Below are 12214 nucleotides of genomic sequence, written 5' to 3' on the forward strand. Positions count from 1 at the left end.
ACCTATGACTCCTGGGCGTTATCCTCTTAAATTTTTTTTTCAATTTTGTACCCCCCCTCCCCCCCCCCCGAATACCGACGAACAACTATTTTAGGTTAGGTTAGGTTTTAGGCTAGGGAGCCGAGCGCTGCGGCTAGGCAGGCAAGGGGGCCGAGCGCTGCGGCTAGGCAGGCTAGGGAGCCGAGCGCTGCGGCCAGAGTTCATTGTTCGGAGGGGGGGGGGGGGGGGGTAGTCAAATTTTTAAAATTGAAAAAAAAAATTCTCATCACCGTAACTCAGTGAATTACCGCAGAGCTACGGTGCCCCCTATCTAGTATTATCTAGTATTGTATTCTAGCTTGGTGAGTATGCCCCAAACAAGACAGATATCCTTTTCTCCTTCCTGCCCCTGTCTCACACCTTGGAGAAGTGCTGTGAGTTGTCTGTCATAATGGCGGGTGGAGCCATTGCATACTACTCAGGAAACATCAAACAAATAATACAGGTACAATACATGTTTTTTTTTTATATATATTTTTCATTAATTCAAAATTCTTTTTCTCAGTCATAATAAAATTTAGACACTTACATTTTGGAAGTTGAATCCATTTTTATAGAAGCAGAAATAAAATCTATGATTACGGTTTTAACCCTCTAAAAACGTAATCTACCATTCCACTTTCCCCTCTCTTGGTGATGATATCATTAACGCCGATATGATTTTTGTAATCTACCATTCCAATTTTGCCTCTCTTGGTGATGATATCATCAATGCCGATACGATTTTTGAAATGTACCATTTAACTTTCAAGTGAGGCCAAACTGGAATGGTGGTTTACACTTTTAACATCGACATAATTGAAACATAAATACTAATTTTAAATTATGTTAATCGTAAGAATGTATAAAATACTACTTATATAATTAAAATTTTTTTTTATGTAAAATAAAAATGATGACTAGAATATACCATTAATATTATGTCGATTTAAATAAGGAAATCAATGTTTATGAATACGCTGATATGTAAACATAAATGTATCATCCCAGTTTCGCCTCTATTGAAAGTGAAATTGTACATTTCAAAAATCGAATCGGCTATGATGATATCATCACCAAGAGAGGGGAAAGTGGAATGGTAGATTACGTTTTATAGTGTCAAAACTATATCAAAGATTAGATTTCTGCTTTTATAAAAATGGATTTAACTCCCCAACTGACTTAGTTATTTTTATGTTTAAATTCCCCAAAGAAGATAAAGTATAGAATAGAATCCAGGTAGAAGATTCTGCCTGGCTAGCCTGAAGTAAAATTGGAACTTTTGAAAGACCAAAACGGCTACAAGGCTGTTAGTAAATAACATGATTTCAGTAATTATTCAGAAAAAATATTTAAAATAAATTTCTTTTCCAATGATTTACTAAAAGCCATGTAGCCAAGAATCCAGCTTCCTCTTCCCTATTCACAATGGATTAAAAATGAATTTAATGTGCATATTAAGCCTTAAAAAAATAATTATGTAAGAAAATTTACAAAAAAAATATTGGTCTCAGTATTTATATTATAAAACTAAGTTGCGCTCTTATGTTTCTTATATTAGATGTTGATACAAATTAAACTTTTCTAGTTTTGTCCAACTAGTCATTGTGATTTGTACTTTATCATTATTGTCTTTACTGCGCAAGTCAAAGATTCCTTCAAATTTCCCAGAAATATTTAGGGTTTTCATTTCTATTCCTCCTTATTCTATGAAATTCCCCTGTTTTTGTTATTACTCTGTAATTAATGAATAGATAGTTTAATTAAAACTATGTACCATGAAATATTATTTATCTACTTATTCAAATATTTTAAAAATTTGAGGATATGAAAGCATGTTCTCCGACTGTATTACCAGCAGTTCCAAGATTTATAAACAAAACTTATGACAGGTATAAATTATTGTGTAAATTTTATATCATTTATTAATTTACACAACTTTGAAAATGTTGGGATTTTTTTTTAAGCTTGTTCCTATCCTGAGATGTATAATATTCTGTACTACACACTGCAGTCATATTTCAGTCAGGGTTCACAAGGGATATTATTTTACATGTGCTAAATTCTAGAGTATTAAACACTTAAACAGCTCTCAATCTTTTATGTGAAACTTTTCCACTGTCTTATAAAAATGCTTTAAAATATATAAATATAAAGTCAAGACTCTTTTTAGGATAGCCCTATTTACACATCAGCTGCAAAAAGGTTCTAAATACTGCTCGTATTTTAATCTGACTCTTTACTAACAGATGCTTAAAATATACAGATTTCTAAAAAAGTAAGCCAGTTGCCTGTTTAGTTATTTTAACATACTTTATTCGAAAAGATTTAACATATTAGAACTGAAAGTTTTTATTTTTATGTTGATTATGTTTAAATTATCAATAGCTTTTTCCAAATAGCCATTTTTTTGTAGTTTTGATGACATCTTTTTCTCGAATTTTATGATACTAAATTTGTCTTCTATTAAAACCCGCATAATTAAACAGCCCATTTTAATCCCTATTTCTATTTGACTCCATTAGTATGTATATTTATCAATTCAAAGCACAGGTTGAATACAGTATAATTATTATCTTATTGAATATTTTATGCAGACCTTTATTCGATTGTGTCCCTGTATCCCTGAATACTAAACACACTCATTAAAAACCTTAATAATCCTATTTAATTTTACTACTCTGTAATTTCTAAAATTTTCCTTGCAGTAAAATTACTATCTATCTAGAAGTTTTGAATGTAAATTTTCTTTTTTAAATACACATGTTTTATTACAGTACCTAGATTTCTCTATTAATTTTAAAAAATTTGTCGTAATGCTTATTTTTATTTTAGAGCAGTGAAAAAAGCTAACAGAACTGCCTTTTCTAGGTAATTATTATTTCTATTTTTTGAAAGGTGAAATATTTAATAACTGTAGTAAAAATTTTTCTTTGATAATCAAAATATTTTGATTTAAATTTTAGTACAAATTCATAAAATTTAAAAATTTCAAAATCATCAAAATACTTGATTTTAAATTAAAAAATGAAACACACATCTTTTACTTTTTAAAACTTTAAACTGTGGGTAGATAAATGAGGTTAAGTACTTCAAACTAGAAGGATTTAAACAAAAGTTAGCAAACAAGTATATAAAAAATATTAACTTATAATGAAAAAATCCTTCTTTGAGAGACGGAGTGACAAACGGACATACGCTATTAAATGTAAATCTGTACGTTTGGTAGGAATAAAGTATATAAAAGGTAAACTTTTTTTGAAGATTGAATTAGATTTTAAACATAAAATTGTCGAATTTAGATTTTCGACAGAAATTGAAATTTCATTTATAAAAATGTTTTAATAAAAAAATAGACAAAGAAATGAAGAATTTGCAGTTTCCTTCTAAATTAAATAGGCAACCGAAAAGTAGTTATTTTCAAAATATGTAACCTTGTAGTTTTTGGAAATAAAATATAAAGCTTTAAAATTTTTCATATTTGCACTATAAAAAATTGTTTAGATTTTTTTGTTATGTAACTAAAGTAACATTTATAGAACTTTTGAAATCAAAAGTTTGCTATATCGAACCTTTGTTACACGTGAATGTCAAATAAATCTTAAACTTGAAGTGAATACGTTTTTCTTCTGGTGTGTTATATTATAAGTTAAGGATATATTATATTTATTTCAGACATATTTTTAATTTGGCCCTCTCTTTCAAAACTGAAGAACTTTACAAGGGAATTGTCAGGTGCTCTATTTGTATGTTTAGTAGCGAAGCCACTCTATATGATTTCTATCAGTCTGTCTGAAAAATGAAGCCAGGGGACATTGTTATAGACAGACAGTTAAACATTTAAAACACAATGTTTTTTTGTCTGTTCCTCAAGATTTCTTAAGCCCCTGAATCGATTAAGTTCTACATTTAGTTAGGTGTCATATAGGTCACTGACAGGTTATTTTTATAATTCAAAGAAGCCTCTAGACTTAGAGTGTAGTAGTTCAACAGTGAATACACAAAAACTGCGTAACAAAAATTATTATTATTGTTTGCTAGGTGAAAATGATTTATGTTATATTTAGAAAAACGTCTATGTGGGACAAACTTATATTTTGGCCTGTACGCAAAGAACTCGGAGGAAGAATTAGACTTGTTATTGTTGGCTCTGCTCCTTTGGGTATACATTTCATCTTTCATAACTAGTAGTTATAGAAATAACAAGATGTTTTTGCGGTCGTGTTTATGCCCCATAAAGTTTTAATATTTTATACAATTTCTTAGTCTTATAACATTAACATTTAACGACATCATCGGTAATTCCGCTGTTTAGGTCCAATACTCGAACTGATATATTGGTTATATATTAAAATCACCAAACCTTGCTTTAAAATAATTAGGGTTTTTGTGTGTTTACCTTTCCTACATATTGAAGTACTAAGTTCTGCAATTATATCTTAAAAGAAGATATACATTTCTTTGTACTTTTATTTTGGGGGGGTATTTGTCGTGGATATTATCTAAGTTTCTCTAGTTTTTAAGCCTCAACCAACCTCTTCAACCATGGAAGATCTTTTTCCTGATCAAAATAAATTAATATGTGGTGTCCATTGAGGGTTAACTCTATTGAATTTGATTTAGCCCTAAAGGTACAAATATTATATTTTTAGTAGATTAGGTATTCTCAAAATGTCCGTGTATGTCTGACCTTCTGTCTGTAATACTAGGGTGGGTCATTGTATTTCTAAACTATAAACATATTAATATTTGTAGAAAAAAATTGGTGCGCTTCAAGCCCCACTCAGCTACAAATACATAAATATGTGTTAATCAGGATATAAAGAGCAAAAATATGCCAGCGCACTCTTTCCTTTTTATAACTTCTTTCTACAACACTTTCCATGATAAAATTTTAAACAGTTTTAATACTATTGGATGTAACCATCCTTATTTATTTTTACTAATTTAATCTTATTTTTTGGTTAGCTGGAAATGTGTTGACATTTATGAGAGCTGTTCTTGGCTGCTTAGTAGTTGAAGGGTAAGTATACATTTTATTTCTTGTTTCTCAAATGCTTTGGATGTTTCGAATACATTTATATTAACAATTACATAAATTTCATTATATTTGATTATATAATTGTTTTAAAACCAATAATGCCTCCTATAATAATACAAGCATTACATTAATATGTTTTCAAATAAATAAAGATAAGAAGTAATGCAGATATTCCAATTGTTTCGATTAAACAAGGATTATTACAATAATATCGAAACCTCCCAATACATAAGCCAAATATAAGTTGTTGGACCTGAGGTTGGATTGTCATGGACAATTTAGGTAGGCTGAGTAAGGCTGGAGTTTGCAGAGGCCAAGGTGAATGCGTTTGAGAGTGCCTGATTTTTTCGTTTGGGGTTGCAGCGGCTGATTGATGGTGCGGATAAGTTTAATGCTCATTGGATGGCTTGTGTAAGCTGCGCAAGTGACGATGATGCTTGAGTTAGTGGCATGTCAAACAGTAAAGTATGTCTTAAGGAGTGCGATTTAGTGCGGCTGTGCCTAAGGCTGTCGAGCGTTGCGATAATTCGACAAATATAGAATTGTAGAGTAGCTTCTATAAGAAAAAAAAAATAAAATAGAATATAACCAATACAAAATTTACATACACAATACATTCTAACGTATTCTCAAAGACTATTAATATGATACTGGAACATATAGCTTTATGTTTTAGATATCTTGAAATTCTGATGTTAACAAATTGTAACTAAACAAATCTAAAGCTCAATTCCAGTATGTGTTATAATCATAATGGAAAAAGACTTTTTTATATTGCATAGTGGAGCAAATACTTATTTACAGGATCGTTATAGTGTTCAATATAGAAAAATTATGTTTGTTGTGGCAAGGTTCTTATTTTTTACTTCAGAAACTTTACAATATAATATATACATAAGCAACATTTTAAGACATTTTATCTGAGTTATAAAATTAATTTCTGGTTTATTTAGCCTCAATATTAAGGAACTAGCGGCTACGCCCCTAATAGCTTGAAGAGGCACATAAAATTTGAAACGAAAAAAGTAATTTTTATTAAAGGGGGAGGGGATTTTTTCAAGGGACAATTTCTCTTGTGTGTGTGGAGAAATCTTACACTTAATAGTTATAAACCTTCCTTAGAACTATATGAAGGAACTGTACAGGAGAAACATATCGGTCCAGCGGTCAGCTCGAATTAAGCTACAGACAGAAAGACAGCCATCCTGTTACTTTTATATAAGGTTTGCGATCTTGGAGACATGGAAAATTTTCCAGAGTTATTAGAACACCTGAATATTCGGGCATAACATATCACTAGCAATATAAATTTGAATTGCAAATGTTGTAAAATCAGTTATATTGCTAGCTTTAGGCAAATTTATGTAAAAAGAGTAATATTTTGTGTTCTTTATGTTTACAACCTTAGTGGCTGCTTCCCTAACCTCGGGGATTTCGTGAAATTCAATAGATACATAGTAGAATATCATTTGTAGATTGATAATTGTTTTCCATTCAACAATTTTTATAGTCTTGTACACAATCTTCTTATTTACAATAATCATGTTGACCTCTATTGCTGTATGTCTAGTGGACGGAAGTAAATAAAATAATGTTTGGTTATTTATGGTTAAATTTATGTCATTTTCGATTTTAAAATATATATTTTACTCCGACATTTTCAATTTATTTTAGAAGAAAAATTATTTTTCTTAAAAAACACGTGAAAATGGTTATTTGACGAAAAGTTCAAAGACATAAATTTTTCTTTTTTCATACTTATTTTCTTGTGAATTTCAGATACGGACAGACCGAATGTGTTGGTCCCTGTACTTTGACTGCTCCTGGAGATCCCCAGCCAGATCAGGTATAATATTTCATACACGTAAATCAAAGTTTCATAGATCTTAGTAATACAGAAATGTTTTAAAATAATTGTTTAATTTTTTTTTAACAATTTTTTAACAAGTTTGAATGCCTGAAACCTATGGCCTGGTAGCCGCTGCAGTATTCAGCAACTGTTGCCGAAGAATATTAACATTCGCCAATCCATACCTTTTATATACATTTTGTTGCCTTCCAGATTTTTCTTTATACGCAGCTGAAACCACAGTCGCCAGTAGGTTGTTGATTCAGAAATAAGAAACTGTTCTACTAAATACTATAGAAATCACAATTTAATTCATATTTAGGTTGGACCTCCTTTGCCATGCAATAATATAAAACTTGTAGATGTGCCAGATCTTGAATATTATTCAGCACATGGACAGGTACATTATTTGCATATTTTTAAAATCAAGAGCAGGTTCCCTGCAGGGTTTGAGCTCTTCCCTTAAGTGATAAAATTCGAAAATAATTGGGTGAGTGAAAACACCAAAAAATATTATTAAAATAAAAAGCTTTTTTCCAGTATGACTTCGAAACCGATTAATATCCGGTGACTTTGAAACATTTCTTAGCCATACTGAAAAATAAAGTATAGCATCGTATTACTGACATTTTCCCACGTATATTAAAATAAAATCATAAGATCATTGCCAGTTTTGTTAGACCGGGCCTTATATTGGTTTTAACCCTATACATTTTAATATCCAATTCCACAGAAAGCAATAGACTATTAAATAGAATTTCCTAGGAAAGCCTAAGAGTTAGGATTTCCATAGCCTTTAGTAAATATACAAGGATGACAACATCCATAAAAGCGAAGCTCTGAAACAGTAGGACAAACGGACATTAACACTTGTATAGTGTCATAGCAGAATAATCATAATATAAATGAATAAGAGTCAAAGCAAAATTGTAAGTAAATTTGTTGAAAAACTGCTTGATTCAGGATAATGTTTATGGACATACTTACATTTTTAGGACTTGATTATAGAGTTGCTTCGCTTATTAAATTATTCTTTGTTGTCCCAGGAATTAATATACCAAAAATCAGATCAATCGGATGATTAGATCACATAAAAATTTGTTGTTAAAAAAGTAAAAAAAATCAACATGTTTAAAATGGACGTACGGACATTTTGGTGATGATTATAGAGTTGCTACGCTTTCTAAATCGTACCTAACTACTAAAGGAATCACTATGTAAAATTTGAAATCGATAGGACAATTCTAACATGCCAAAATTAACGAAAAAAGCTATCCGTTACGGACGTACGGACGGACGTACGGACGTACGGACGGACCGACCCTAATTATAGAAAAGCTTCGCTTTTAAAAAAGCTTCGCTTTTAATAAGAATAAGGTTGACTGATGAAAATTCAGAGAAAGGGTAATGTGATTCTAGCAAACAATTCTAAAGGAAAATTTCCTCACAATCCCCTTCTCTTTTTTCTCCCCTTCTTACCCACTCCCCATGAGTTACGAAAAAAAGCTTTACTCCAACAAAATATTAAATTTTCCGGCATTTTCAATTGGAATTAATTGGCTGATTAGGGTAAAACACTAGAGGGAGAAATGGTTAAATAACCGTATCTCCCCATCGCAATCGTCTTGTGCAACCTTCCTATTGGGCCATTGAAAATCAACCAATGGTATCGCTTATATTAACACAGCCAAGTAGCAGAAAATAATTTAGAAGCAGACGAAAGAGGTCTTTGAAAAATGAAGGGAGGCAGTTGTCTGTATATACATCTATACTATAGATCCGTTATTGGCTGAATAGCAGCTCCTGTGAAAATCTAACTTCTAGGCTAGCCTAAGAAATGATATATGATATGGTTCAATGTATGTTGGAACGTTATTATAATCTGCAAGAGAAATTTTTAAAAAATCAAAAGAGACTTTTCATTTTAAAAATATTTAAAGGCATAGGGCAAATCTTTAATCAGATTATATTTTCAGGGTGAAGTGTGTGTCAAAGGATCAAATGTTTTCCAAGGGTATTATAGGTATATGCTAAATGAAATTTATTAGTAAATGTAGAGCTGCTCTATGACTCTAGACTATAGTCTGATGTCGACAATGGAACTAAAACTTTGACCTTCAGTTTAGTAAAGAAAAAGGAAGTATAGTGAATATATTTGATAGAATTCAAAATATATCCATTTCAGAGTTAAGTGCTTTGAAAGTTACCAGTGGTTTCAACTCTCTTCTCTACCGCCGCGCGCATCCCCCTCCCCCCTTCTTAGTCTCGATTACCCAGGATTAATAAGAAGCCAAACTGAAAATTATCTGAGTTTCAAAAGAAGCAGAAATAACGTAATTGCAAATTAGGTACTTGCTTACATGTGGTAGACTTGAGCACCGAAACCCCCCCCCCCCCGCTTAATTTTGACAAAAATCAAAAATAAGGGGGGGGGGTAGTTTTTTAATGTCTGGAAAACGGCAAGGAGGAAAAAAGCACGGCAAGGCAAAGAATTAACCCCCCCCCCATAATTTTGAAGAAAATCAAAAATAAGGGGGGGGGGGGGGTAGTTTTTTCACTGTACAACACGCCAGAAAGTTGAGTGAGGTAAATCAAGTAAATCCAGTATGCCAGAGGGGAAACCTTATTACGAGATATTCATGTTTTGGGGCATAATTTCCTTATTTATTGACTGATTTTAGTAATTGATGTATCCCTGAACAGGTAGTCTTAAGGAGAATATATCAGAAGTGTTTTCATGGGGACTGTCCCCATGAAAACACTTCTGATATATTCTCCTTAAGACTACCTGTTCAGGGATACATCAATTACTAAAATCAGTCAATAATAAGGAAATTATGCTCCAAAACAAAAAATGTTATAAGGTTTCCCCTCTGGTATACTGGATTTACTTGATTTACCTCACTCAACTTTCTGGCGTGTTGTACAGTGAAAAAACTACCCCCCCCCCCCTTATTTTTGATTTTTGTCAAAACTAAGCGGGGGGGGGGGGGGGTTTCGGTGCTCCGGTCTTCACATGTAAGCAAGCACCGCAAATTATTTATGATTTTATTTTCCTAATTAATAATTTAAATAAGATTTTCGGCCTACTTTTATCTGAGTATGCATCAGATCTTACTGTAGTAAAGGGAGCATCTGTAATATTATTCAATTTACCAAATAAATATTTTGAAGGATAAGTTTCAGAAATATCTTATGTTACTAGTGCTGAACAATTGAGAAAAAAATATATTTGTTAAGAAGTATTTTATTTATTGAAAATTTGGTTAAAACTTTTACACACTATTTGTACATATGAGGGAGGCGACACCGGACTATAAATTAGGCTGGTCTCTGAAGTTTGCTAAAAAATTAGGGGTCTTAAATTAAAAACGAAGTTGACGAACTACTCTACTTTTTGTAGCTGGTAAAGTTGTAATATATCAACTGGCATTGTCCTCTACCTTTTTCATTTGTTTGGTTCGTCTACAAATCCTTATACTAAAGTAACAGGATGTTTGTCTGTGTGTTTGTACTCGCTAACCGGTGAACCGATCGGGTTCTTTTTAACAGGGTAGCTTATCATAGGTCCCGGAAGGGTTTTCAACTATTTTTGGGAAGGGTACCACCACCCTCCCAAGAGAAATCACAAAAAATAGATTTCAACGCTACATAGATAGGTATCGTAGAGACTTGAACCAAAAAACCAAACATTTAAAGTGCCACTAGAGGCCTCTAGAGGAGTAGCCGCTAGTAAGAAATATAACATTACTATTAATTTTATTATAAACTTTTCAAGGAAAGTTGGTACGTTCCTTTGGAAAGAATATTTGTAATAGTTTATTTTATTCATGGTTTATTACTAGCGTCAAGTAATAAAAAATTATGTGCAATAAGTTCCGCCATAATATAGACACCACAAATTGATAATATCTCTTCCCCCCCCCCCTAAAAAACAAAAACAACTGTAATTAGTTTGTTAGTTAAAAGCAAGCTTTTATAATATTCTTTTATATAAATTTGAAAAAGTACAGAAAATGCACGAAAAATCACTAATTAACTAGCATCTGCATATTGAAAAAATAGAATTATGAGACAAAAAGAATAGTGTATAGTAAAACAATTTGTCGAAATTAAAAAGAACTTTTAGATAGTTTTAAAAAGGATTTATCATCGTTTATTCAGTATTAACTAAAACTATTTTATTAGATTTTTTTTGTAGTTTAAATATTTTTAAAACATTACAAAAAAATATTGCACATTACTTTATTATTATCATTTTTACTTTATATGAGAAAATTAAGACTACAATATTATCTTTAAAAAAGATACCGAATAATTGTTTCTTAAAACTGGTATATCATATGTTAATACTGAGTATAAACTGTATTCCTTTAGTTTACAGAAGATACTTCTAAAAAATTAAATAGATTGTGCGTGGTATGTACTTTAAGATATCGTCAACATTTAGAACAATTAATGCCTAATATTCGGATACAGGGTTTTGTTTTATTAGAGGGTATTATTGCTTCAACAACTTAGAATATATGAACCGACGAAATAAAAAAATAAAAAAAGGCATCATTTTCGTGGCAATTAATTTCAAAATAAAAATTGCACTTATAAAAATGGAAAGGGAATATACTCGTATTTTATTATCTAAGTTTAATAGTAGTTTTCCTATTTTTTTCAATTTTAAAAATGTATATGAATCTATAAAAAGTTAAGGGGTATTGTTAGTAACACCCGTCCGAACGAAATTTGAAAGCTATGGAAACTAATTGATCTATGGGTTTTAGTTAAGAAATTCGACCGTTTATAGCCGAATTTTTTATTGGAAAGAAATAAAAAAAAATAAGGCCATTCATACCAAAATGTGTTTAGTTTCTACCCAATAGCAGGTCTGCCGAGTTCTCCCAGGATATTTTTATTGGTGGAGCCTGATTACCTCTCTTTCTTAGTACCTTTATTATTGAAACATAAAATATGACTGTGGAGTGTTAATTATAAGTTACTTTTTTGGGGGCAAAATTAACCATTTTATCTATAAAATCTCCAATTAACATAACATATAACAATCTGATAACTCTGTTTTTTAAAAGAAATATACATAATATAAAGATCTTAATGTTAGATTCAAATGTAATATCTTGCTTTGCGAACCTTATGCGATCTTTATTTGCGATTTTAATATCTCGAACTAATTTTATATTTGCCTAATATATGAAGGCTATTGCGGCTTTTGTATGTTTATCTTCATTTATTTATTTCTTAAATATAGTTTGACAATTCTAGAACAAGATTTGTGTGGGGAAGAGATGACTTAC

At 31.1% G+C, this 12214-nt stretch overlaps 1 protein-coding gene across 1 annotated transcript in view; it reads left to right on the forward strand.

Annotated features, from left to right (window-relative positions):
- The window catches only part of LOC145319167 (long-chain-fatty-acid--CoA ligase 1), an 85623-nt gene that overhangs the window by 63126 nt on the left and 10283 nt on the right, over positions 1–12214 (forward strand). The window contains exons 14-22 of the mRNA XM_080161076.1: positions 338–484; positions 1843–1910; positions 2854–2889; positions 3694–3753; positions 4086–4180; positions 4987–5041; positions 6839–6905; positions 7231–7308; positions 8885–8931. Of these exons, the coding sequence (XP_080017202.1) occupies positions 338–484; positions 1843–1910; positions 2854–2889; positions 3694–3753; positions 4086–4180; positions 4987–5041; positions 6839–6905; positions 7231–7308; positions 8885–8931 (653 nt within the window). The remainder of the gene's footprint in view (positions 1–337; positions 485–1842; positions 1911–2853; positions 2890–3693; positions 3754–4085; positions 4181–4986; positions 5042–6838; positions 6906–7230; positions 7309–8884; positions 8932–12214) is intronic.

The sequence above is a fragment of the Acartia tonsa genome, chromosome 5 (assembly GCF_053477335.1).
Source record: "Acartia tonsa isolate MP-2025a chromosome 5, ASM5347733v1, whole genome shotgun sequence".
NCBI lineage: Eukaryota > Metazoa > Arthropoda > Copepoda > Calanoida > Acartiidae > Acartia > Acartia tonsa.